General features: G+C 47.7%; 1 protein-coding gene across 12 annotated transcripts in view; it reads left to right on the top strand.

Moving 5' to 3' along the window:
* The window catches only part of CAMTA1 (calmodulin binding transcription activator 1), a 288,481-nt gene that overhangs the window by 163,782 nt on the left and 97,951 nt on the right, over positions 1 to 26,748 (top strand). For all 12 annotated transcript variants that reach the window (XM_061450331.1, XM_061450332.1, XM_061450338.1 and 9 more), the window contains one exon: positions 12,838 to 12,909. In XM_061450331.1, coding sequence (XP_061306315.1) covers positions 12,838 to 12,909 — 72 coding nt within the window. The remainder of the gene's footprint in view (positions 1 to 12,837; positions 12,910 to 26,748) is intronic.

Genomic DNA, 26,748 nt, shown 5'->3' with positions numbered 1-26,748 from the left:
GCTCTTCTCCAGCAGTTCTGTTTCCATCCCTCAAAAGGACGGAGGGTTTTTGGAGCGCCTTGTCCAGAGGAGCAGGGGTCAGGACCTGGAGCGGCAGTTCAGCTGCTGCTGCTCTGGAGGCAAATGACTTCTCTGTTTGCATCACTTGCGTTGAAGGAACAGATGGGTTGGGTTAAGAAAGATACTGATGTGCTACACGCAGTAAAACACTTTGAGAACCAGGGGGATGAAAAGAACAGACCTAATGGTGTAAAGGGTAAAAGTTTGTTTCATGCAGTCTTGTGGTCTTTCCCAAGCACTGTCAGCCTAGAAGAAATCGTCTGAATGTTTTAATTGCCTGTGATGGGGAAGACGGAAGATTCCCTCTGCGTGAGAAGAGGTGATGCACTAGAAATGATTCAGTGTTCTGTTTTGTCAGATACCTCATCAGCGCTGTCTTGCTTCTATTGAGAAAATACACAGAAAGCCCTTTAGAAGCAGAGCTGTTGAAGCTGCCAGCTAATCACTTGACGTTCATTTGTCAGTGCCCTGTGACCGCCTGGGTCTCATCCCATCTGCCCTGTCCCTAGCGTCTGCAGTGCCCAGGGCCATTCCACTGTGGTCACCCTCCAAGCAGCGAGGTCTGGGTCACCTCCAGGGATGTGGGAAGTGTGGACGTGGGGTGCTTTCCAACTCTCAGTACCTGCTAAATAACCTGCATTCAGGTGATGCTGTTTGTAGCATTTACAGGTTCTTAGTTAAAAAGTACAAAAGGTTGAAGAAGGATGCGTAAGATCCCATCTGTGTGAGCAGAGTTTGTCAGATTAATTTGTGTGAAGGCTTGCATGTAGTTAATCCATAATTAATCAGCAAAGCCCACCGGTTCTATAATTGGATGCTAGTGACAAGTTAGTTAAAGTGCAATTAAATCCCTTCGTGTCACGTTCGGGTATGGGAGACATTGCAGGTTATGTACTCGGTGGATGTGCCCTGGCTGAGGGGGTCTGGCCATTGCCAAACCATGCACAAGAGTGTGGACACAGCTCCTTGTGGTACAGCATGTACCTGTTCTCTCCCTGTGTTGGCTGAGCAGCCCAAAGAGCAGGAGGAAAGGGACCCTCCAGACCTGAGGTCCGAGATGCCTCCACCTTGAGGTCTTATTCCACCTGAAAGAATACAAATAAGCCTTTTGTGGGCACCGTGGAGACAAATCCTTTTTAGACATCTCTACTTTGATTGCCAGGGATAGAAATTACTTTACGAATGTGAAGACAATCTGCTCTTCGTTTATGGATTTTGCTTGTATTCTCCAAAATGTCTCAGGGCATAGGGAAGATATCTGCTTTTACGTTCAGAGTTGTAATCTCCTTCCTCAACAGCCCAAGTGTCATAAGTGTTAAATAGTCCTGGAGAACCCTTCAGAAAGCAGAGCAATAACTTGTGAATTCTCACAGATAATGTCACTCAGGAAGACAAGAGGAAGGTATCATTGTTCAGACGGAGGGTGCGCTGATCTTGTGCCTCTTCCCATAGCAGAGCTCATCCAACATTCATTATCAGCTCCAAAATTGAGCTTTCCATTCTCTGATAAAAAATTAATACAAGTAAAACATTGACCTTTTTTGCTGCTTCTTGAATGTCAGGAACACTCAGCTGTTTGCTGGGGGTGAACTTGAGGAAATTTAAGCACATTAATCTTGAGAAATGAATGTTTTGGGGTTTTGGGGACAGGAATGAAATATTTAGAAGCTGGTTGCAAGCAGTAGGAACTTAGTATTTGTACAACAGCTTGTCCAGGAAGGCATTCTTAAATGCTTGCTAACTGTAGCTTCAGCTGTTGCTTGTGAGCAGTAGTGAAGCTCTAAGGGTTTTGAACGGGGATGGGAAGATTTAGTATTGGCATACATGATAATTTTAGGTTCTGCAAATGCTTTTTAATTAAGGGATTCACTGGGAGGAGGTTTGAAAACTCTTCCAAGTTTTCCATGCAATAGGTTTAGTTTTCAGAAGTCAGGAGCTTAAATGACTTCCTGAAATGGGGAGTGCTAACTTCTGAAGCTGCTGTAGTTAATGGGGTACAGAGAGCCCTGCCTCAGTCTTCGAGATGCTCTAATGTGAGTTAAGGCACCTTTTTGAAGTGCCTGAAGTGAACAGACAGGGAAGACTGCATGTTGATCATTGAACCACTGACTTCAGTGGCTTCTGATCTTAATGTAAGTAAGCACTATAAAGAGATCAGGTCCAAGAAAGTGGGTGTCTCGCAAACGAGCTGAATGTGTCACTTTGGAGGCACACTGTAGTGTGTCTGCTGATAACTCCAGGGCTAATTCTGCACAGGGGAGGCTGCCAGAAAAAGATTTTGGTCCATTCCAGCACAAAATCACTCCAAGATCGAGCTGTGTATATAATTAATAGCTCTCAAAAGTTCTCCTGTACATTTATATACGTGCTAGAAGTTGTGTTTGTTAGTCTTTAGGTCCTTACAGACCTAAACCTGAAAGATGGTGAATGCATCGCACCCTCTGCCCTCTGCTCCACCGTGGTGTCTGCAGACAGCACTGGCTCAGCTTGCATTGCCCCAGGGCACTGTCATTTTTGTCTTGTTTTCCCATGCTGTAATGGTCTCTTTGTTCCTGAACAAGAGATCCAGCTGGATAAGACAATCTTTTCTAACTTCTGCCTGCATGATGGCCTCGGTAGAAGCAGCTGGGCTTGAGAAGGTGATGGACATTTGACATCCTCACCCCAAGCACATCCTGGTCTTTGCTACAGACCTGATACTCGCTTTTCACCCTCCTGACCCCCCATTGGGTATCCCATAGGATTCGCTTCCCTGCTCCCTCTTGGTGTCCCTGTTGAACAGAGCACAGATGAAAGCATCCCGACAGAATCCCAGGGTTGAAATCCAGACCCAAGGTCAGGTGGGGGTACTGATGCTCTCCCTGTTGATGATGCCTGTTACCCTGGCTCTGGGTCATTACATTCTTCAGCCCTTTGCAATCCATCTGTAGCATCAGCTCCCCCTTTCCTGTGGTGCTGACTTCCAAGGCCTGGCTGTCCCCTGGAAAAAAGAGCATTCCCTCTTTGTTCGTTCTGAGTTTATCAGACATTAATTTAATGAAGAAAGCCTTTGTTCTTTTCTTACAGCACATGTTCAAATACAATGACTAATCACTTTCTAAATCTCTTTATAATTGTATGTTTGCCACCTCAGTCGCGTCTCCACTAAGACTGGCTCAGTAATCCTTTTTGTGTGCAGGGTTTCCTCAGATATAAATGTTTTTAGACCTCTACCTATCTTCATTAACCTCCACCAAATCTGTTCGGTCTCAGCTCCTGTAACAGCTGAGACAACCAACACAGACGTTAATGGTTTGAACAGGTTTGTATCTGATTTTCCATTTACGTTGCACTAGACATGATTAAAGCCTTTGAGTAAAGTCACAGCTAAATCCTGTCATAGCCTAGCCCATTATTTTTTTGTTCTCCTATTAGGATTTTAGGCATTTCTTTGACATATTTTTATTGCCAGATTAGGAGGAAAACACTTGTTTGCAGTGTTCTCATTATATTGTCTTTGTAACATTTCTAAAAGAGAATAAATATGAAATACTTGTGTGTATTGTGGTCATATTTCTGGATGACATTAATATGCTCCATGATTTTCCAGCTCACAATTCTTCTAACCTTGTGGTGACAGTCAAGAAACCTCATACCTGGGGAAGCATGCGGCTGCACAAGCTGCTGGAGTCGAGATGATGTGCGGGGACCTGGGTAATGTCTCTGTCCTGGAGGTTTTATGTATCCCACTTGAGTAACTGCTGAGGATTGGGTTGGAAAACCATGGAGCCAGGCAGCCTGTTGTACTGCTTTTCCTCTTGCTAACCCCCACTGATGCTGGTGGTGTTGGGCTTTTCCCTTACCTGTGAAACTGGGAGTCTGGGTTTTGCATTAAGCTTATGTCCCCTAGGTCTACTCTTAACCATCTCTTTTTGCACGTGCACTGTTTCATCCTCTCCAGAGCCATCATTACCCTCCAAGAAACGTTCCCCCTTCTTGGAGAAACGGTAACCAAGGCACTTGTTTTCCTTGAAGGGGAGCTCATCTTCCCAAAACATCTTGTTCCTGCCTGCTCCACGCTCCTTTGGTCACTTGTAACCCCCGTTTGCATCATTTCCCTCTTTGTTGTCGGATCAGTGATGCAAAGATTTAATAATGCTGGGCTTCGATTCCTGAAGAGCAGGATAGGGAGGCTCTGAGCTTAATTTCCAGTGAGTGGCCATGAGATGAGGCTTGGCAGGAGGACAGCTCTGGCTGATTTGGAAGCAATATTGACTGGTGTATTCACAAGATGCCTGTTATCTTCATATTCATGACAAGCGCCTGCTGCTTTGTCATAGAGTTCAGCTGTATCTTGTCTGCCAGCAGAGAGTGGTACTTCTCTGTAAACTTCGCTTTCATGGAACAGAAGATGATGTTATTCCTGTGGTTTGGTTGTTCTGTAAAGGTTTTTGGTTTTATCATGTCATTTAGAGCATCCACAAGAGTAGCTTCACTCTGCATGGCCTCTGTTCTAGGTAATCCTCCTAGAAGTTAGTGATTTGTGCTCAAGCTTGCCTCTTCCCCATCATCTGAAACATCTCTTGAGTCTCCTGAAAACCCTGGAGATTATTCTAGAGCATTCAAAACAAGCTTTAATGAAACCCCAAGTGGGTGTTTTGTGGCATAGGAAGGTGATGGATGGGAGCTAATTTGAGGCAGCATGCTGTGCGGGATGCCTGGCTGGGTTATCATCTCATCCAGAGCACTAATGACCTCCGGGATGCCCAGCTGGGTTATCATGGTCATCCCCCGTGGCTCCCACCAGCCCTAAGGAAGCTTTCACCTCCTGGGAATCTCATAATCCCATTGAGGATCCCATGCATGCTCCCCCCTTGAGTTGTTCCCATTTTCCTCCTACGTCTCACAACTTTGTCCCTATCCAGGCAGCATCCCTCCCCTCCGGTTCTCACCCCGGCCAGGGTGATTAAGCACTTAAATTGATTAATCAGATTTCTTGTGATGAGAACTACTGTCATTCATTAATCTGAATGGGATTATAAATAAGAGTTGGCAGATAGGGGAGACAAACATGTTGACAGATAGACCTGCTGCTTTGAATACAAATCACACCGCTGCATCTGGAGGGTTTTAGCTCCTGGCAGCCTTGGGATATAGCTTCCCTAAAGGTAAAATTAGACTGAGATTAAAGTTTCCCCATATTAATAAAGAAATATGCATTTATGAGCAGGCAGCTACCGCAGGTGGGTGTGTGGGGCTGCATACCAATGATCCTACAGCAGGACCGGGCTCTGGATTTGTGATTCCTATGGAATTCATGAAAGATTTTATGAAGTTAGTTGTAGTCAAAACTCAAGGATAACCCAGTTGCAAGTGTGTGGCTAATACCAATTTGAGCAATAAAGTCGCAGGCTGGCGTGGGCACTTCCTATTGAATCGTCTCACAGTTGACAGCATTGCAAATAACAGAGAATTCCTATTGGATTTTGTGCTTGTAGAGACGCTGTCTGATGCTCACTTGTTGGAGAAACAGCACCTTGTGCCTTTCACTGTGATTTAGTGCAGGACGTGGTGCAGGTGATTTGGGGATGGTGTTGAAAGCCTCACCACATTGCAGCGGATGGCACAATTCCCACCAGGCAGGGTTGCTGCAGAGCACACCGAGATTAAAGCTGTCTCTCCTTGTTGAACTGGCCTCCTGCTTTGCTTTTCATGCATAATTAAAGAATTCTTATTAAAAGAATTACCAGTAGAAACACTGAAGAGGCTGGTGCTGCCTGCACCGTGCTGCGGTGGTGTGTCAGCCTGTGGTGCAAGGTCAGGGAAAACCCCACACAGGTACTGCAAGAGGAAACAATGCTGTCTGTTTTCATGCATCAACATAGTACATAGAGAGTCCAAAGACCAGACCTAAAGGAAATGGTGTTCACTGGAAAACTCAGGGGAAGAAACTCATCGCTTTCTAGGGTCTGCTCTCCGTCCTGCGGTGAGGAAGATGCAGCAAAGTGTCCCAGTGATAGGAGGCGTTTGGGAATCATTTGAGTGAGGAGTCTGCAGGTGAAGATCCATAGTCTGGTGTGGAAAGGTGTGAGGATCAGATTGGAGACCGGAGGGATGTCTATCAGGCAAACAGTTTAGGATTGCAGGCATGTGTCCTGGGTTCAGCAGTAGCAGTCATTTTTCTCCTCCTTGGTAGCTGGTGCAGTGCAGTGTTTTGACTTTCGGCCTGGGAACAGAGCTGATAACAATGATGTTTTGGTTTGGCCAAGGACTTTGTGAGCCTCATGCTCTGCCAGGGAGGAGGGGAAGCCAGGAGGAAGCAGAGACAGGACACCTGACCTAAGCTAGCCAAAGAGGTATTCCATACCACAGCACGTCATGCCCAGGAGGTAACTGGGAGTTAGCCGGAAGGGCTGGGGGACTGCGGGGGTTGGAGGAGGTATGGGTCAGTGCTTGGTCGGGCTGGGGGGGGCGAGTTATCAGTCGGCTGGTGGTGAGGTGTTGTATTCTCTTCCCTTGTTATTTCCTTTATCATTGTTATTATTGGTGGTAGCAGTAGTGATTTGTGTTATACCTCAGTTACTAAACTGTTCTTACCTCAACCCGTGGGAGTTGCATTCTTTTCGATCCTCCTCTCCGTCCCTCCGGGAGTAGGGGGAGGGAAGGAAGGGGGGGGGGAGTGAGTGAACGAGTTACCTGACTGGGTTTAAACCACGACAGCATGAAATGTAGACTTTAGAATCTGGGATACCAAAGTTTGGTACCCACAGATGCAGATTCCTGGCAATTAGCCCATGTCATCGGGAGCATCGTTTCTAACAGTAAGAAAGTTAAACCCCGCAATCCTTGCAGTGACTTCAGAACTCCACAGGGGAAAAACAGGGTTTGGAAAAGAAGCCATTAAACATTTAAATATTTCATTAAATATTGAACATCTCAAAAATTGCTTTCTAACGAGTCCCGAGATAAAGAGAACAATATTTGGTAACAAAAGCTACCAGAAGTGACAAGGTCCTGCAGCGAACAGAGCTTGGCTCTGGCTTTGGAGGCTGCAGTAACCTCTCCTCCTGTGATTAGCCATCAAATGAGATCCCTGGGCTCAATCCAGAAGCCGTTATCTAGGTGTAACTGCTGGTGACATCAAGGGCATCAGGAGGGTTTGAGACACGTCAAAGAGCCAGTAGGATTAAAACCATACTGTGGCAGCTGGAGCTGCAGTCAGGCACCGGTGCTGCAGCCCTGCAGCAATAACCCACAAGGAAGGGTCAGGTTCTGTGGGACTTTGTGACCACCTAGAGATGGTGTTTGAGATCTCCTGTTAGTGCACAGGACTCCGTACCCAAATTGGCAAACTATAAGCACTTGCCTAAGTTTTGTTGTGGTGGATAAAAGGCAAACAGCAGCAGCAACACAGAGCGATCCAGCGCCGAGATCTGAGCAGGGTTTCGTGCTTTACTGAGTCAAAGTTACCATCTATAAACATCAGAGGAAAATCCAACCCATCCAGTGTCTGTGTTTCACTAAGATCAGGAGTGAGAAAACATGTTTAGCACTGTTTTACTTGAAGATTTGCAGCAGTGACGGGAAATTTTGGATGCCTCCTTATGTTATGACACTTTCATCCCTTTTTAGATCAAAACAGGACCTCTGGGTGCAGCCTGCCTCCCCCCTGGGTGATTCCTCAGCGCCACACAGTTCACCCACAGTCACACCTCCCCATATTCCCATTTATAAAGCTGAACTGGGGCCGATCTGTGAGGAGGAGCACTGGGGCCGGTGTCTCCTCGCATCCCTGTCAGCTCGGTGTCACTGAGCATCACTTTGCTGTCAAAAACCTCCTTCTCCTCCCGCCCGGCCGAGCCCCCGCCTCTGCTCCCCCTTTCCCCAGCCACGTCTCGCTGCCAGGGGAGGAACAGGAAGATTGATGGCTCAAGGTTCCCCGTGCGTGGTGTTGGCACCGAGTCAGGGGGTTTATAGCAGCACGTTGGCTTTCCTCGCTGAATGTTGATTAATGGAGCAGGCGGGAGCCGCTGCTGTCTCCCAGCTCCGGCGGCTGACAGGGGCAAGCCTAATCTGATGTTTAAATGGATTTGGAACGTGTCCGTGGCTTTAGCATCTCTGTCCTGAAGGAAGGACCATCTGCTGTGAGATAACCCGATCTCGGAGGGTGCTCACTTCCAGTCTGTTTGAAAAGAGAGGTGATACACATAAAATTGGAGGGTTTTCCCCAATGCTGCTAATTTGGTGGCCAACAGGCAGCTCACGTTAGAGACCTGAGGTTTTCGCTTGCCTTGCTTTTCCAACCGTGCTCTGCCCAGTGAAAGAAGATTGGCAGAGAATTTAGTGGGTACTTGTTACAGACTCGGATGGGAAATTGCTCCTGTGTGTAAAACAAATGAATTGCTACAAAGAACTCACAAATTTCTCTGTTCACAGTCTGTATGAAATCCAGAGAAATCGATTTCAGGTAGATTGGGTAGTGTCTCTGCTGGGATATGAGGAAGTTGGTGACATGAATGGGGTAACAGTGGTATCTTTATAAACGGATAACGGAAATGTCTGTGATAGGGATGGGAGAGTGGGTTTTATTGTTGTGTTTTGACTGGTATCTCTGGAACTCAGGTTACTGCATTGAAGGAAGCTGATAGGAGAGCTTACAAACCTCTTTTCCATACTCTTCTCTCCATCTGAGAAGCCTGTACCAGGGCAGCCTGAATGCTGTCGCATGGCTGTGCTGTACCTCTCCTGGTGCAGCGGTAATGGGCAGGCTGAGGGTGAGGGCAGAGCTTGATTGGGCTCAGACAGAGCTGCTAATTTAGGAGACCTGTGCCCTGTCATCAGGATGATGAGAAGAATGAAGCTAACGCTTCACTCAGCTTTCCCGGGAGGTTTGATCCGTGTGGCAGTGCTGCAGCTGCAAGCTGTGTGCTGTTCCCTATGGAAATGGGTGGAGAAGCTCTGGAGTCACTGGTGTAATTACAGGAGATCCTGAGCAGTGTGGTGGTGTAATGGGGATGGTTTAACAGGGTGGTGTAACGGGGATATGGTTGGAGTGCTCTGCTCGGCACCGCCACAAGAGATAAGAGTGGCGGCGGTGGCTTTCCTTGCCCTTGTGCTACCAGTGTCCCAGGGCATCCGTGGTTGTGTCCCTGTTCTCCGTTTGTTAAGCACTGGCATTATGTTCCTGCTGGGGGTTTTGATGTTCTGCTCTGGGCTGTGGGGAATGTGATGTTCAATTTTAGGGCGTGTGGCACCAGAAGCAGGCTCTAGAGATGGGTCTGCCTTTGCTCGCCATCCATCATGGAGCACAGGACTAGGCAGAAGCCGGCACGTGTTGGAGCACACATCCAGGCAGTGCCTGGGGCATGATCCTTCCCTTGCATTGGGCTCCTTGGGGTGTTTGGTGGCCATTTGTATGTGGGCTTTGGGCTCTTACCACATCTCAGGGGGGTGCAAGCAGCAGCCTTTTCTTTTGCAGGTGCATTTGCTTGATCCAGGAGCCTTTTTCTGAGGAATTTAACATCCCCTGTTGTGATGATTTCCTGCTTTCTTCTTTTTGCTTTTCTTTTTACAACGTATTTTGGATTTCACTTGTCTCATTGTCACATTCCATTGTTTGGGGCACATTTTTACTGCTGTTGCCATGAGCACGTTGCTTTGAAAAGTCTGTTTGTTTCATGAATTCAGTGCAAATATAGGCTGTTGGGGTTCACACATGGTCCATGGTGCTGAGCAGCAGCCTGCTCCATCCCATGCCTGCCGGCACAGTCCGTTCTCCCCGGTAACCTGTGGTGCCTGGTCTGGCCCTGTGGGCTGATGGGGCATTCGAAGTTGAAGCCTTACACCAGAAAATGACTCCAGTATATTTTAATAATTTAGAGCCACAGGTCTTACGTGATTTGTTCTCTAAAGATTGATTTAGCTCCTTATTAAGGGAATTGGGGCTTCAGTGTGAAAATCTGAACAAAATCCAGGCAGTTGTTATTTCTTTTAAATATCCACTGGGGTAACTCACTAGGGAGGAGAATTTCAAAGCCTGTCCAAGCCTATCTTGAATATTTGATTCTCTCGCTTTCCAGTTCCCGTTCCCAAGGTGTTCTCGTTAAGGAAGAACACCTCAGCATTATTGCATTATTTTTAAATAAGCCACAATCACTTTAAGGAGCTCAGGATTAAAAAAAATCCACCAATACTTTGATTCCCCCCCTCCGGTTCCCAGAAGTTTGATAATGCAAGATGTGGACTGCATTTCAATGGAGGGGTGGGCAGCTGTAATTGCACAACTCCCCTCCTCTGCTCTGAACGCGTGCAAGGACAAGCACAGCCCTCCCAAAAAGGCGGCTGCAGGAGCTGATGCTGCAGCCCTGGACCACGCTGCAGCAACCGTGGGCATCACTGTCCTGCCATGGCAACAAGGATGGGGGCGATCCCATGGTCCAGGACCCGCATCCCCTGGCTTCCGTAGGGGACAGGCTGATGGATGCCTGATGCTGGTCCCAGCGCTGGTTCCTGCTCCCTTCTCAGCTCTGTTCTCAGAGCAGAAATGAGGCTGCTGGAGTGGCATTTCTCCTCAGACACCTCGGAACTGCCTTTTCTTCCCTCCTGGAGATTTGGTCAACTTGAAAAAGAGAATGGTGAAAAATGTTCTCCCCTGTCCAGCCCATTAATTCCGGCTGCTCAGGACGGAATTAACCTTGGCAAGCCTTCCAGAGGAGAGAGTCATTCTAACCTTAAAAATCTGCTGATTAAAGCTGGTTTCAGGAATTCGATTTCACTTAATGCGTTGGCTGAGAGCCCAGCCTGGCATTAACATAGCCACAGACACACAAGCCTCCGCTGCTTCGCCCTCCCCACTAAAGACCCGAAAAAGAAACCCCAGTTAATGAAACCCCTTCTGCCTGTTCGGAGCAAGGATTCATTTAGAGACTCCTTTAGCTAAAGGCATTCCACGTTCCCTGCATCCCAGTCTCCTAAGGCCAGCCCGGCAGGTAATTCCCTTCTCCTAATGAAGTGTGGTGTGGTGTGGAGTGGCTGCCACTGGCTCTTGGTGAGGCAGAGGGACCATCACTGCCCTTGTTGGAGGCGAGGATGCACCCGCTCCTGTTAACCCACATGTGCCATGCTAGGAGATGTCATCTAACAGCGCTTAACTCATTAACCTTGAAAATCCTCCAAAACAGGGAGGCTCGGACTTCTGAGGTTTCTATTTATATCTTAAACATTTTTTAATGCCTTTTTATGTGAAAATTAATGTGGCTTTTATTGCTGCCATCACTCATTCCGTCCTTCCTCCAGAAGCTGGGTTTCCAGGGTCTCTTTCTCCCACTACAGTTCATTTCTCTACAGCTCAGTCCACAGTGAAGAAAAATCCCCACTGTCTCTCCAGGGCCAGGGGGTTGCTTACGCATGGATCGCCTTCATCCCAGGTACCCAAGTTAGAACATCCAGCCCCAAAGCATCAACCCAGAACTGGATTCCCATGTCCTGATGTACGTTCTGTGAGCCATTAGGAGGCTTTTTGTACCGGTTTGCAGAGACGTTGAGAACCAGTTCTGTGGAGGTGGGCAGCTTTTATGTAATTCATTATTGACACCTCTAGAATTATATGTGAGACAGATCTGGAGGTAGAGAGCAGCTTTCCTACCTACTGACTGGAGGGAGCTACCAGGATCCCAGCACTAGTGCCTGTCATTACGTGTTTTAATCCTGATGCAATGTCAGTCAAGCTCCCAGCAGCAAACTATGGGTTGCTGGTGTGTATTGATGTGCCCTGCACGAGATGCTGGGGATGTTCGTGGATGCTCGTGCCTGCTCCGGTGGCGTGCCCCAGACCAGCTTGCCCATCCTCGCTGGGAAGCTGGTCAGAGTGAGAGATGCTGCACCTTTCAGTCCGCTTTCCATAGCAGGGACCAGCTCTGACTCAGCAGAACTGAGCATTAAAGACCTTTAAATGCAGCCCCTGGTGCCATGCAGCCAGGAGTCGCTGTCAGGGATTATCTTAAACAAACAGCGTCTGCTTTTCCCCAGGCTGAGTGCTGGGATTTAAGTGTTAAGCTTTTCTTTGGATTATTTTCTGCAGGTTTTTTCCCCCCTGTTTTCCTCCCTGGTTTTGTGTGTGTGGATGTACCCTTGACACATTTCAAAACATTATTAATCTTTGTCATTTGTATTTCAAAAATAACTCCGTGCCAGCAGCCAGCAGCCCTTAAATCCTTTTTAATTCAGGCTGACCTTGTGAGCGCTGATCTGGGGAGGAGATGCTGCCATAGCGCCGTGTGCTCACTGGCAAGTGCTGCTGCTTGACAGCGCACCAGCATCACTGGGCACTGAGCGTGGTCACCCCCACGGCACCAGTAAAGCCTCGATGCCACGTGTCACCGTTCACATCACTAGTGATGCTGTGGCATGAAATACCTTGACAGGAGCTTCCTGAGTTTATAAACCCTAAGTTTTCAGTTTACATACCCTGGTGATGAGACAGAGATGGGTGTGTTGGGTTTTAAAGAATAAAATCATGCTGAAGTGAAGATGCAAGTGCAGCCCAGGGAGCCACCCTGGGGAGGCTCGTGGGTGGCTGAGCTATGAGGGACTGCTGGGAGGGTGATTCTGTTACCTGTAGTGATGCTCAGATAACTGGGGGATGCCATAAACTGCTGTTGTGTGTTCCCAGCCCTGGACCAACTTCAGAACAGCATCCTCTAATAGCAGATAACGCGCTGCCACTCTCGTCCCTGGTGCTGCCTCCTGGGTGATGGTTTCCTTTACTAACCCAACTTTCCTTCTCTTTTCTGTCCCTAGTGCTTGTACGGCTGCTACGTCCATTCCTCCATCATCCCCACGTTTCACAGAAGGTGCTACTGGCTTCTGCAGGTAGGATGATGACAAATTCCTCTCTCCAGGGGTCACCCCGTCAAGGCTGTGTTTGCCTACTGGAGCCCGCGCTTCCTTGTTTGTGGGATTTTGTTTGGAAGGAATATGGATTTTGGTTGTTGTATATTTCTGTTCAGAGGTACGGTATGTTTTCTCTAGCAGATGTAGAGCTGGTGGTAGCTCAAATGTTCCCTAAATAGAGTCAGCTCAAGTGAGACTTTCTGGAGGCTTTTAGTTGTCTTTTCCTGTTCCAAAGCAAGGCAGGCGCAGGAGATCGGGAAGCAACTGCGGTACCGGCATGCGATGGTGCGAAAGAGAATCAGCCCCATGGCTGTGTCTGAATTTGGGCTGAGCCCTGTGGCCAGAGCTGCTTTCAGTCTTGGGAGTTTCTGGGGGTTACTCAGTGAGTTTTCTTGGCAGTTGTGGGCACCGTGAAGCCTGATCCCCCTCATGTCCATGGGCTGCGGTGGCTGAGCTTGGGTTCACATGAGGGAGTTTGCCTGGGGTGGGTATTCTCTGGGCTGATGCTCACCCCACCTCTGCCAAGCTACTGACATTATTGACTGGGTACAGTTGCTACAAAGGGGAAGCAATTTGTTTTGTTTTGTTAGAAAACAGCATTTGACACATATTGTAATGACATTATTGTTTTAAAGATTAAACCCCTGCGGTCCTGAAAGCAAACAGGTCTGAGGGAAGTGACATCTGTTTCAAGAAGCAAATGGAAAATAATCCCTTCTCCCTCCCCGGGTTTTGCAGTTGTGCTTCTGTAGCAAAAAGATGCTGCTGCTGTTGTCACTGCTGCGTGAAAGACACACCATGACCCTCAGGGGGTGGTCCCCACGCCATGGATGTAATCAAACGGAATGTGCACAAAATGTCGTTGTCCTCTGTGGTGTTTACATGTGTCTCAGCTCTGTTTGTATCCTCTGCATGTAGTTGCCATGTGGAAGTGAAGGGGAGGATGCTTTGCACCTATAGAAGTCATTAAATATCCATGGTTCAATGCATTGAGCCGAGCAAACCCTCTGAACTTTGGCTCCTCTTTGCTCAGGGCAGCAGACAGTGCTCACATCATGGTTCAGAATCCATCTCTGCCAGTACTGTGGTGGATGCTGTGACACAGGAAACTAAATTCCCACTGAGCACCCTACAGCACCATAGGATCTCCTTACCTGTACCCCGAGGTCTGGCTTGTTCAGGTTTGGAGGGGGTGTGTTGATGTTCAGGCATCCTCTTTGCTCTGATAGCTGCTTTGGGTTGAGATGGGCAGGTGGGAAGTGCCTTTCTCATGAGGCTGTTTATAAAACACGATGCAGAATGTTTTGGATGTAGTATACTGGTATTGAGAAACAAGGACACAGTGTGCGTTTGCTGTGGGAGGAATGGGGGTCTGTGATTCATGACAGCAACTCCCAGGCATAATGGGCATCCTTCAATCATGCGCTCAAGGTTATGCAGCCGGAGAGAAAAGAGCTGGCCAGGAATAGATGATGCTTTTCTAACATCTGCACAATGTCTGTGTTCAGATCCACAGTGAATTTAGGGGGAGTGAGTCCAGAAAGAGAGAGGGAGAAGGTACTTTGTGCATCTGCTTCAGTCTTCTACTTCAACACCACCCAAAAATGACTTAGCTACTTCAGAATGGGTACAGAGAGGGCAGTGTCTAACATTAACCTCCAACATAATGTTGGGCTTTTTAGTTACAGAGCAAATGGGTGATTTTCAGTGGTTTGAGAGACATGTAGCACCTTCCTGGGGCATGGAGCACTCTGCCTGCGAGTCTCTGCTCAATAGAAAGTAAATACAATTAGTCAGCGATGCCGCCTGTGTTTTATGGGATGATCTTCCTCCAAATCCTATTGTCAGGTTAGATATTGATTAAAAATCCCCATGCAATTGTTCTTGATCTTTTCTGACTAGCGTTTGCAGCGTAAAGGCCAAGACTCAAACAAGCCACAGAGACTATCAGTCTCTCCCCTGCATTTATACCGGGCTATAGCCATTAATGCCATTATGGTGGTATCCAGTTTCTTACTTAAACAACTTTGTGTTGCCATTTATGATTGACACAACATGCCTTCTCCCTGCAGACTGCTCAAGAGGATAAGAGATGAAATCCAGTCAGCTTGAGCTGTCTGTGGGCAAAATGCAGTTTTCTGAGTCTCTGCTATGAGAAGTTATCCTGCTGTGGGCAGAGGCCATGGCGTGGTGGTGGGTTTGCAGTGCAAGGCACCATACGTGAGGTTTCCTCTTCTACATGCTGACGGGGTTTTACGTTTTTGAGACGTTTCGGATGTTCTCGATAATGGATTTTAACCGTTGCCTTTCCCCGGGCACCTTTAGTGTTTGTAATAGATGTTGTAAATGCTGAGCAAGCATTGTAGTGTCTGCAGGAGGCGGTGCAGCCCTGGGCACTGGCATGGACCTCTTGAAGCGGAGTGAAGGAACCATCACCGGGGTGATGGTGTTCTCCTACACTGGGTTCTCATATTTTTCATTCAATTTTCTGATACCCAGAAATGGAGGATCATGCTCTGAGCGAAAGGCAGAGGAGGAGATGGGGCTGAGGATGCCAATGACCTCTCCAAGGGGCGCTGCGGAGGGCTCTTCAGTAGCACATCTTTCTTTTATTGCTTTGCATTACTTTTTAGCATCCTAAAAGCAGCAGTGCCCTGGCTGTTCACAGTCAGTCAAGCGCAGAATGGTGCTGCTGAGGCCTTTTTATAGGTACGAGGGATGGCAGGTCCCCAAACTCCTGGAAAGGCTTCAGCACACATCATGCCACTGGGACGCTGGTTCGGCTGCCAGCAGGACACGCGTGTGCAAACACCCTGTGTGTATTCAGACCTTCACAATGGCACCAGATTTTCTGTCAATGAAAATAGGGGAAGAAAAAGCCCCTGTTTGTACTCGTGATGACTAATGCAGGGAAAACGTGGAGTCTCAGATAGAGACAATTTTCAAACATTGGCACAGCTGAGTAGCACAGTGCAGTGTGTTCTTCTGCAGCGTGGTAATTGGCACCCCAGGCATTTAGAATTACTCTAGTGCCAGGCTTCAGGGCAGGCTGCTGCTTGCAGAGGTTACTGGAGGAGAGCTTCCTCTTTACTGGTGATGTGTCTCTTGTTCTCTTCCACTCCAGCCCTACAGCTGGAGTCTGAGTTTGTTGGACAGGCATCGCTTTCCATCCTGACATTCTGCTGCCTTTTTGAGTGCTGGTGTTACGGTGCTGTGGTTATGAGAAGTAAGACATTAAAAAGGGTATTGCCCTTTTTCTTAATGATGAAGTACATAAACTGTGCTATAGGATCATACTAAAAACTTCTTGTGAATTTAGGCAGTAGCTGAATATTGGTTCTTCATGAGTGGGACAGAGATTCTCCTGCCACCATCTTTCCTGTGATTGTTTGCCTAAATATGGGAGCAGTGTGCATTTTACACACTCAGGTTTCATTCATGTTAATGCAGACATTTGGTGTTAATTCTGTATATTTTGCCTCAAATTTTCCATTATGTCCTAAGCAAGAAGAAAACCTTCCCATTTCCTTTTGGCAGCACCCTGGCAGGGCAGCATTCCCTGTCTCATCACTTGTGCTGCATCAGCAGCATTTTCCACATCCCTAGCTGGAGGAGCAACAGCCAGCTTGAGGATTTTGGTCTTTTTCAACCCAAATTGGAAGCATTACAATCTCATCAAAATTCCTGAGACTTTTGCTTAGTAATGGGGTTTTATTTTTCATGTGGGTAAAATAGAAATGACTGGGCAATAAAGCACCGGGGATCGTGCACTGGATGCGGGCACTCCAGTCCTGTGTTGCTGGGGAGCAAGGTGTCAGTTAGGCTCTCAGCATAATGAACCTCTGCACATTTGCTAACGGGAATATAAACTGTTGCTGCTATGACAGCACATTTTCCCAAAGTGGGTTTCAGCCTCTCTGATGAATTAAGTGTGTATTGGAGTACAGCAGCGTGGCACAGGGTGCCTAACGGTGCCAGCGTGGTTCAGCATCCTGAGCACGCTGCTGTGATGACCCTCAGCATCACAGAGCAGATGGGCTGGGTGACCCTGAGACAGCAACTGACTGGTCCAAGGTCCAGGATCCCATCCAGGAGTGCCAGCACTTTGGGATCTATGGCCTTTAGCAACTGTTTACCTCTGGTGTGTCTTCATGGCCAGTCTGTGCCCCCTTGGAGAGGCTCAGAGCTGCCACAGAAGCAGTGCTTCCGATACCCATTCTGGCCAGAAGCCAATGGCAAAGCTCTGTTCAACAGCGGGTGAACAGTTAAACAGGTTTAGAAGGTGCCACATTGTGTAAAACTCAAGTTCAGTTTAGCATGAGTGCCCCAGCACTTCATTTTAACTATCATCAGAGATAGCTTTAACGATAACAGTTCATGTCTTGCTCTGCTGTACTCCAGTGTCTTAGCAAAATAAAGAAGCAGCAAAAGCCATGGCGCTGCAGTGCTGGAAGACCTCTGTCCTTTGCCTTCAGCATCAGAAACCTGAGAGGAACCCTTCCTCTTTGATGGGAGCCAGCTGCTGCAGCTCTGCTCTTTGTCATCTCCATCCCAGTCACTCCTGAGTCTCCCTGAGGCATCCGGGGCCACTGTCACTGCCAGCGCTGGTGATGGGCACTGAGAGTCACTCGTAGTGACAGCCGCTCTCTTCTCCCCGTACTTGCTGCCTTTGCAGTGTCTCCTGTTGAGGATGGGAATGCTGCCCACAGCTCGTCCCTCTGTCTCCAGCTCGTAGCTCGTGGATGTGCAGCTCCTCTTGGCCAAGATGCTCACCTGAAGGTGCTTGGCACATGGAACTCCTGGCAGATGGAGCAACCCTGGCAGCGCAGCGTTGGCCTGGGCAGGCCAAGGAGGATGGGCACAGCAGCACCCAGCCATGCCAGGGCTTCCAGAAGGAGGGGAGCAGCCCCGGTGATGGCACTTGGGTACTGGTAGTGGTTTGCCTGGGGGTGGTCCCCATGAATACTGTTTCCCACTTGTTTTCTTGTCCCCTGATTTGCATCCATTGAAACCCACCTCCAGTCTTACAGTCTTTTTTTAATACAGGCACAGAGAGGATCTGTTCCAACTGAAGGCTTTTTTTGCTTGATTTCTTCTCCTTCAGGTTGTACTTGCTCACTAATGTTAGCTTCCCATAGAGTGTTCACCTTTGCTAAAACTAACTTCCATCTGGCTGCGCTCATCACAGACTCTCTTGCTCCTGACAGTCTCCTTCCTAAGAACAAAACCGTCCTGTGCAGCATGCTCCAAACCCACCCTGTTCAGCTTCACAGAGCATGTCCTGGGGAAGGACAAAGCGCTGGAGGGAACAGCTTCCATAGGAGCCCTGCTTCCTGGAAGAGCCAGCAGCACGGCTGCGTTTAACATCCATCCCCACGCTCGAGACCATGAAAATAAATCAGGATGTTGCTTTCCTGAAAAACGCTTCTTTATGACAAAAATCTGCAGTAGATAAAATTGAGCTTGTGACTCAGGCTGGGCCATGCCCCTTTTATCTGTCTGGATACCTTCAAAGCAGAGATGTGTTTTGACACCTGCGGGATGAGTAAGATGGGGCTGCGGAGAAAAGCAAGCAATAACCCTCTGCTGATGTTCCAGCCAAGGGGAGGCGGAGAGGATTACAAATGAACTGGTATGTCGTGAGGCTGGAAACATTTGAGCAGGAGTGCTTTATCTTTTGTAATGTTTGTGTAAATTATTTATTAACACACTTGCTGCCTTTTCCTGAGGAATTGGATGGGAAAGCAGAACGCAGAGCCGGCGGATTATATGCCAGAAGAAAGACGCCAGTGATTAAAAAACAATTTCCAACCCTTTCAAGCACATAACTTTATTTTCAGAGCAGCTCTCTGCTATTTTTGTACAGCTCTCCACCATTTTAAAGAAAATCCCGGATTCGTTCCCTAGATATATGAGGAGACTGACGTTAATGCGAGCACACTGGAAAGCAGTCGGAGTGCTTTAGTTGTTGCTTAAATAATCTGTTGTCATTTAGAGGAGAGATGCATTTCCCCAACTGCTGTGGGACGTGCTGGGGTTGCTGATAGAAGGCAGGAATTACAGGGGTGTTGTGAAACAGTCCAGGACATGGACTGTCACGGAAATGGGAAGGAGGTTCCGTGCTTGGGCTCTCGTGCACTTTACGCCATCGCTGGGGAGCACTGACCTCTTCACAGTGGCACCCAGAAGTGACACCACTGAAGCTGGATGGCTTTGCTCAAGAGTACGCCCCTGTGTTCACCCAGGAGGACGCCAGACAGCAGGACCCTGCCTCCTCCTCTTCTGCCCTGGGTTGGAGCAGTGGATCGTAGGCAGGCGACAGCGCAGCTCGGCTGGAAATTAAATCAAACCACAGGCTCCAAGATACTTACTAATATGCTCTGTATATTGAGGATTAGGCTTTTTGTGACACTTAAATTGAATTCTAATGCTATTTTGAAATGTGTAATACGCTGAATTTACTTCACCTCAGGTTTGAGTTAATGGTTTATTAAATTATGCACCTTGCAGGAGCAGAGCTGTTTGCTGGTGCAGGACACTGAAGCTTGCAGTAGCAATGCAGCAGTTTTGCTGATCTCATCCACATCCTCCCTGGTCAATTATTAGGTCTGCAGGTGTCGATGAATGTATTATTCCTTCGGCTGAAGTTTCACCCTCTCCAGAGAGGCATAATTGGGGATTGGGCTGGAAATTCTGTAGTGAAGCAAATTGCAGTTTGAGTTTAGAGATTTGGAGTTCGTTTTGGCGTGGGCAGCGGGGGACGTGCAGCAGATGCTGCCAAGGCTCAAGTCTCTCCTCCTAACGCAGGGTATTTTTTGACTCTAATATGCAGTGTTCTGGCCTGCAGGGATCTGCCCCATTTGTGTTTTCTCTGTTAAGGCACACTTTTGTAAGTGTTTTGGATAAATCACTTCCCAGGTGCCTGCAGTTCCAAGTGCTTCTCTCGCTGTCCTTCTGCCGGTGTGAGCACCTCCCTTATTACCCCAGTTGCTTGTATTCTCAAAATCATCTTTTATTTCTGAAGGTGTATCTGTCTGTTCCCTTTGTATCGAATGGCTGCCTTCAGCTGACACTGATGTCTTGTGTAGCCCCCCCAGTTCATGACCACTGATGCCTCCTGTGTTTTGCCCTGCATGAGGACCCATCCCGGACACCTCCTGCAGCTGCCGCCCTTAGCACCGCATCCCTCTTGCCGGTCCATGACCATTCATTAGTTTTAATGTATTAGTGAAGGGGCAAAAGCTGGAGGAGAAGGACCTAAATGGTTTTTCCCTCCTGAACAAGCGCCGTACCTCAGGGCATCATGTTCTGTGTCAAGGAAAAAGTGCAAGATTCTTCTTGTCATGCATTTGTTTCAGTTAAATGTCAGCCTCTTTGCATCTTCTCCTCATGCTGCTGCAAGACGTATGTCATCTGACAGCCTGCTAGCTCGCGCTGGAGTTGTTAGCCATCAGCAGCAACGAAAGCACGGTTTCGATGGAGAAAATAGAGGTTGAGGTTTTTATCAGTTTAGTCTCTGTAAAATGGGATGGCCTCTTCCCTGGAAAGTGGATTTCCTGATAACATAACCAGCACAAAAGAAGTCTTTTGGATTGAACATGTCTTCATATTGTCCTCCTTTTACAACCAAACACTGCAAATGGCTCCTGAGGAATGCTGAAGGCATTTCTGATCTCCTCACAGTGAGTGAAACTGGTGCAGATAGCGGCAGGGATGGGTGGTGTGAGCACAGCCCAAGGGATGGTCACTCTGCCCATGACCCAGTGCCTCGTGTGGAGCACATCACATATGTATTGCCTGCCCATAGTCCTTGGGACATGCAGGACAGTATTCGTGTTGGACAGATCTGTTTGGCTGGCATCACTAGTACTGGATTTGTTAGGAACAGCGGCTGTTCAATGCTCTGACTGACCTCATGGAGCCACCTATAACAAGCATCACAGACTAAAACCTGCAGAATAATACTTTCTGAAACACATCAGTCAAATTATGCTCATCCTGTGCCTCTGCGTTTCACACATCTGTCCTGCTAGGAATCTGCATCACATGCAGGGTGTAAAACTTTGTAGGAAAAGGAGTCCGCATAGAAAATGAATCCCCTTCTCAGCCTACAGTGAAGAGAATGGAGCTGCGGCATCAGTTTTGCTGTGAATGGGTTGAGCGAGGTGCAGAAATCAGCCCTGAACTCCTCCTGCAGTGCTTGGCACTTGCACAAATAGCTCGAGCCTCAAATGCTGTGATTTTTTTCGGGTTTATTGAACATTAAATCCATCACAAAAAAAATATGCAGAAAGAAAAATGAATGCAACATCTTTCAAGGTCACTTGTTTCTGTGGAGGCGACGTAACTGCGCGGGGCTTTCTGTACTAAAGCAGTGTTGGTGCAGGAAACCATACATTTCATACCATCCACTCCAGATCCTGTAGCAACCTTCCTTTTTCCATGGAAAAATACAGCAAACGTGTCCTGTAACCTGCTCCCTGAGCAGTGGGGCACTCGGATCAACAGTAATTATACCCATTAGGGGATCTCATCTCCTGTCTGCCATTTATTGACCTCTTCTTCAGTGTCATTTTCTGCTCAGGAGCCCAGGTAACTGGATATCCAGGGAGGAGCAGCCATAGGAGCGTTTAGGACGGTGTCAGAGACCCTCTTGAGTTCCAGAAGGTGCTTGATTCTGGACCCATGTAATATATGCATTATGCTGACAGATCTGGAAACCTTGGAGAAAGGAATTTTTCTCTGAGTGGGATAAGAAGTTACAGCTGTAGGTGCTGGGAAGCTGCTAAAAGAAGTTCTCTCAAATAGCTTTTCTTTGTGTAATACCATTTTAGATCCTAGAGTCTTTCCAAGTTCAAAGTGACCCACAGTCTTGCTTGTACGTTGTCCTTCCAGGGAGCTAAGCCCTCATTTTTGGGTTTAGAGTGAAATAAAGATGGATGGAATCAAATATGAAGTTCAGTAAGGGTTCAGGAATTAATGTGACTGGTGTAACTGGAGGGACAGCTCTGAGTCTGAGGAATGAAGTGATGTCAAGTTTGGGGTTTGGCAGTGATTTGTGTGAATTAGCACCAGGAGAAAAGAGCATCAGTGGCTTTAAAATGTCAACTTCATCATAGCTTTACTACACGTGATACAGGCATGGCGAAGGGTGGATAATGTGTGTGTGTCCCCTCCATGACCTTCAAGAGGGGCATCCCTCTCACAGAGGCTTCCCAGGGGCTCAGATTTCCAGCCTGCTGGAAAGGGAAAGGAAGGAGAAGGTGTGGAATGGGCTTGATTAAAAAGTGTTTTGGCTTTTTCTTTTGAAGGGTATTTGCAGTGGAAACTCTACATGAAATTTATGCCCCTCTCCTATGATTGTGACTGGTTTTAGTGCCCAAATTCTCAGTAGAAAATGTATTCAATAAAAATTTGATGTGGAACTATAGCTCAGCAGAATCTTTTTTAAGAAATCCAGCTCTGGGATATTTATTTTGTATCTAGTTTCAGTTTTAGTGCCTGTTCCTTCTGCAGATGCCCTCGTTAGCCTGCTAACAGTTTATGAAGAGCTCAGCCCCTCGCATGCCTGGATCCCAGCATCCCGGCGAGCCCAGAACATTCCTGCAGTGTCTGAAGGTGAAGTCTGGGGGAAGCAGAGCTTTTTGTTGGCTTCTTCTGCAGGCAAACCCATGCTTTTTGTTCATGAAAAGACCCAAGGGTTTGGGGCTCTCTTGGACAGGGGGGATAATCCTGCAGCAGGTAAAACGTTACCACACCATGGGCAGCAAGGGCGCAGTGCGCTTGACTCACAGCAAGTCTCCTGGGAAGTAGTTTTAGCAGGATAAGTGCAGTAAATGTGGATTTATTCTCCTGTGGTGCTCAGCATGCAAAAGGTAGACCATTTAGAGGAAGTAGGAAAGAAACCTGGGATGGCCACAATGGAAATTGCAGGATAAACCCAAGAGCTGTGAGCCCCCGAAGTGTCGCATCTGCTGTGGAATAACATTGGGAACAATTGGAATGATCCTAGAATCTAGGAAGAGTTAATTCTGATATGTAGGGGAGAAGGGGGTATTTTGCAGGCTTTGGAGCACGTGCTGGTGATGAAGGACATCCCTGCTCACCTTGATCCCTGACCACTGTGCCAGGAGTTTCCCATTTGCTTCCCATAATTGCAAGGGAGCATCGCTGTATTACACAGCCGGTTGTCCAGTTCCCTCCTCCTGCTCCTGGCTGGGAGAGGCATCCCAGGGCAGTGATGGCCAGAGAGGCCCAAAGTGACTCTCCAGACATAAATCCCAAGGTTTCAACCTCTGCTTTAGCCCTTCAGAGTCGCCATAAAGATTTCTAACAGGTTTCTGGTCCAGCGCACTGCGACAAACAGCATCCCGAGCAGGGAGCTGCCCCGTGAATTACCGCCTCCTTTAACACAGAGCTGGAGGCTCAAGGCACCGAGAGCTTTCTCCTGAGCTTTAGTGATGAACTTGTGTTCTCCTGTGAGTAAACAATCTGCTTTGCCACTTCTTTCCAATTTAAACAGGAGTACACTGAAGCCCTCTTGCAAAAACATCTCTTGTGTCAACCAGACCGGAGGCTTTGGGTTGTGTTTCTCTCGTCTTCCTATTTTTCTCTTTACTTCCAGTGTTCTCATATCAAATACTCACTCGGAAAAATACTGCCCGCAGGCATGGGAAATGGCACATGGCTCTATGAAATATCCCCCTGTCCTAGGATACACCGTGTTTTCATTTGGTGACAGGCCAGGATTCAGTGCACGGCCTAAATGTTGTGGCATCCGATTTGATTTTTGCCTCGTTGAATGGACGAGACGCTGTAGCTCACGGACAACACGACCATTTTTCCTCGTGCTTGCCCCTTTCTCTAGATTACTGTCTGTACCTTTCCAAATGGAACAGGATTCCTCCGCGCTTTATAAATTGGGGCCATATTACAGCAGCACCCAGCAGTGCTGCTGTATTTCACACGGTGTCAGGGTTTCTATTATAAACCTTATTTTTCAGAGGTTTATGGCTCAGCCATAAAAATTCACTGGATGCTGAGGCTCAGAATGTAACAGCTGCATCTGAGCCACGCAGAGGATGTGTTTGCATGGGGGTTTCTAAGCAAAACAAAACGGGCTTTGTGTTAAATTTATACATAGAGGTCTGTATGGCTATGTTCAAATTGGTGTAAGTTTATCCTAGCTGTGATTTCAAAGGTAATTGGATGGAAGTTAGGAAATGCCCCCTTTTTGGCAGCTTGCTTTCTTTCTGTTTGCCAGACAGGATGCTGGCTGAGGAGTAACAGGCTGGGGGGTAGTTAAAGACCATCCTGGATTGCTTGTGCCCACGGAGTGTCTGCATCCCGGCTGGCATTGGGAAGGGCCGTGTCATCAGAAGCTAACAGTCACTAAGCTTTTGCTTACTTGGAGTGGTCAGCTGTTGGCACTGTTAATTGTAATGGCCATGCTTACTTGCCGAGGGGTATCTGGCTTATGCCATAATGATTGTCCATAAATTCCCGCTCACTACAAAAAAGAAACCCTGAAAAGGGATTTGTGACTCAGGCTATGCCTACAATAATTAGCTCTGAGGGTATGCAGTGGTAGGACAAGGGGAACGGCTTTAACCTGCCAGAGGGGAGACTGAGCTGAGCTCTTAGGCAGAAGCTCTTCCCTGTGAGGGTGCTGAGGCGCTGGCACAGGGTGCCCAGAGAAGCTGTGGCTGCCCCATCCCTGGCAGTGTTCAAGGCCAGGTTGGATACAGGGGCTTGGAGCAAGCTGCTCGAGTGGAAGGGGTCCCTGCCCGTGGCAGGGGTTGGAGCTGGAGGAGCTTTAAGGTCCCTTCCAACACAAACCAGGCTGGGATTCTATGATTCTACATGCGTACGTGCCTTTGAACGTATATAATCATTATGTTTGCTTATGTTGACATATGAGTAAGATACCAACCTCCTCCTTTTAATAGCCTTCCATAATGCTCACACCTGCTGTAGTGTGATTTGCTGCAGTCCAACAAATAGGCTAGCTCCGATGAATGAAGAATATCTTTCCACAGGGCTGCAAGCAGGCCTGTCAAAAGAAAACAGAAAGGGGCTATTTGTGGCCCTGCGCTGCATGCAGCCATCACACAACTGTGATTGTACCTTTATGCATGCAGTTCAGTCATCAACACAGAAGCTGTTTCATATATACAAACAGTTAAGGAATGAAGGACACAGATTTGGTCCAAGTGTTAAAAAGAGAACCCCCCCACACACACAATCTGCGGGTCGGTGTTAACCTAACACTGTGTTCTGTGAGCTTTTGGCTATCGTCGGCTTTCCAGCTGCATGAGTTTTAACATCAGTGTCACATAGGCCTGTCTTTAAGCTTGTGTTTTCTGTACATTAAGGCATTTTGACCTTAGTGCTCGTGGCCTGTGTTAATTCTCACTCTGATATTCTCCCTGGTAGGAGGCACCCAGCCAGCTCTGTAGTGGCACGAGGACCACACGGGCTGGTTTAGCTTTGAAAGTCGCGTTGGGTTCCTGCAGGGAACACATCTTCACCACCTCTTCCCCAGGTGCTCCTCAGTGTTTGTCGTGTGAATTCAAACCTGAGTAACACCACGCTGCTGTGTGTGTAAGATGTAATGACAGGGAACTTCGTATTGCGCAGTGATAGGGGTGTTACGCTGCAGCTAACCCCTTATTTGGCTCCCTTCCACGCGCGTGGAGCCAGGCTGCTTCCATGGACGCACCTGCACAGCCTCATTAATTAATACCATGTTTTACATTTCGTTTTAATAAAGCCTTTTCATTACGGAGCTTGTTCCCATGGCAGGAAGAATTGAAATTCCTTGCAAGAGCATTATAATTAAGCTGTAAGTGCAGTGGGGAGGAATTCCTGCCTGGGAAGTGTATCTGTCTAAGCTGGCTCGTTGCAGGGGTGATCCCAGCAGACTCGGGCAGGGCTGCCTTGGCCTGAGCTTTGGAAGGTTTCTGTCCAAGAGGTGCTGTGTGCCCAGGGCCTTTCCTCACCATAGGTTTCAGGTTCAGGTCCTACTTCACAGGCCGGAAGAGTTGGAGATCAATCTCTCCAAGGCAGGAGGGCCCCACTTTATGGCTTGCTGGACCACTGCAGCTCCCGATGTGCTCGCACTCGGCCAGGGCAGCAACATGGGAGCAGCTTTTTTGCTGAGTTTGGTCCTGCAGTTATTTACTTCCTCACTGTTGGCTGCATCCAGGGTTGTTCCTAGCCAACACTGCAGCAGGGATACAGGGTGAGATGTCTGCCCTATGGAGCCAGTTTGGGCTGTTTGTTCTGTTTGATACCAAACACCAGGAGTGGCAATAGAGGAGGTAAAGTACTCTGATATCCTAGGTCTGTTGTGGCTTGCTCCTCTGGTTTAAAAATCGATACACCTCATGTATGCACAGCTGATCATAACATGGGGATTCATTTGGATGAGCGTAAGGAAACCGGGGTTCACCATGACGTTAAAGCATCACTTTCAAGGAAGGCAGCTCAACAGAAGGAATTAATTCGGTTGTGTTAGAATTACTTGTGAACTTAAAAACAGATTATTGTTTTCTCTTTGGCAAAAACTAGGGCTTATAAAATGAGACAAAGCCTGCCCAGGAGGAGCAGTTGTGTTTCTCTCTCTGACCTCAGGGATGCTTATTGACGAGCTATACAGCAAGATGGAAATGCTTCATTAGCAGGCGACATTGCATGTTATCTGGAGAAGATCCTAATGGAGTAAATTAGGAGGGAAACATCTGTTGCTTTCTGTCTCGGGTTTTAGTGCTCAATCTGATGCTAATTCTGGCCTTTTGCGACCTTTTATATGTCCCT

Source organism: Pezoporus flaviventris, unplaced genomic scaffold (genome assembly GCF_033815535.1).
Source record: "Pezoporus flaviventris isolate CSIRO_AGI_PZ_B2104156 unplaced genomic scaffold, CSIRO_AGI_Pfla_v1 ptg000009l, whole genome shotgun sequence".
Lineage (NCBI taxonomy): Eukaryota > Metazoa > Chordata > Aves > Psittaciformes > Psittacidae > Pezoporus > Pezoporus flaviventris.
The sequence above is the reverse complement of the archived record's forward strand: the minus strand, read 5'-3'. Positions and strand labels throughout refer to the sequence as shown.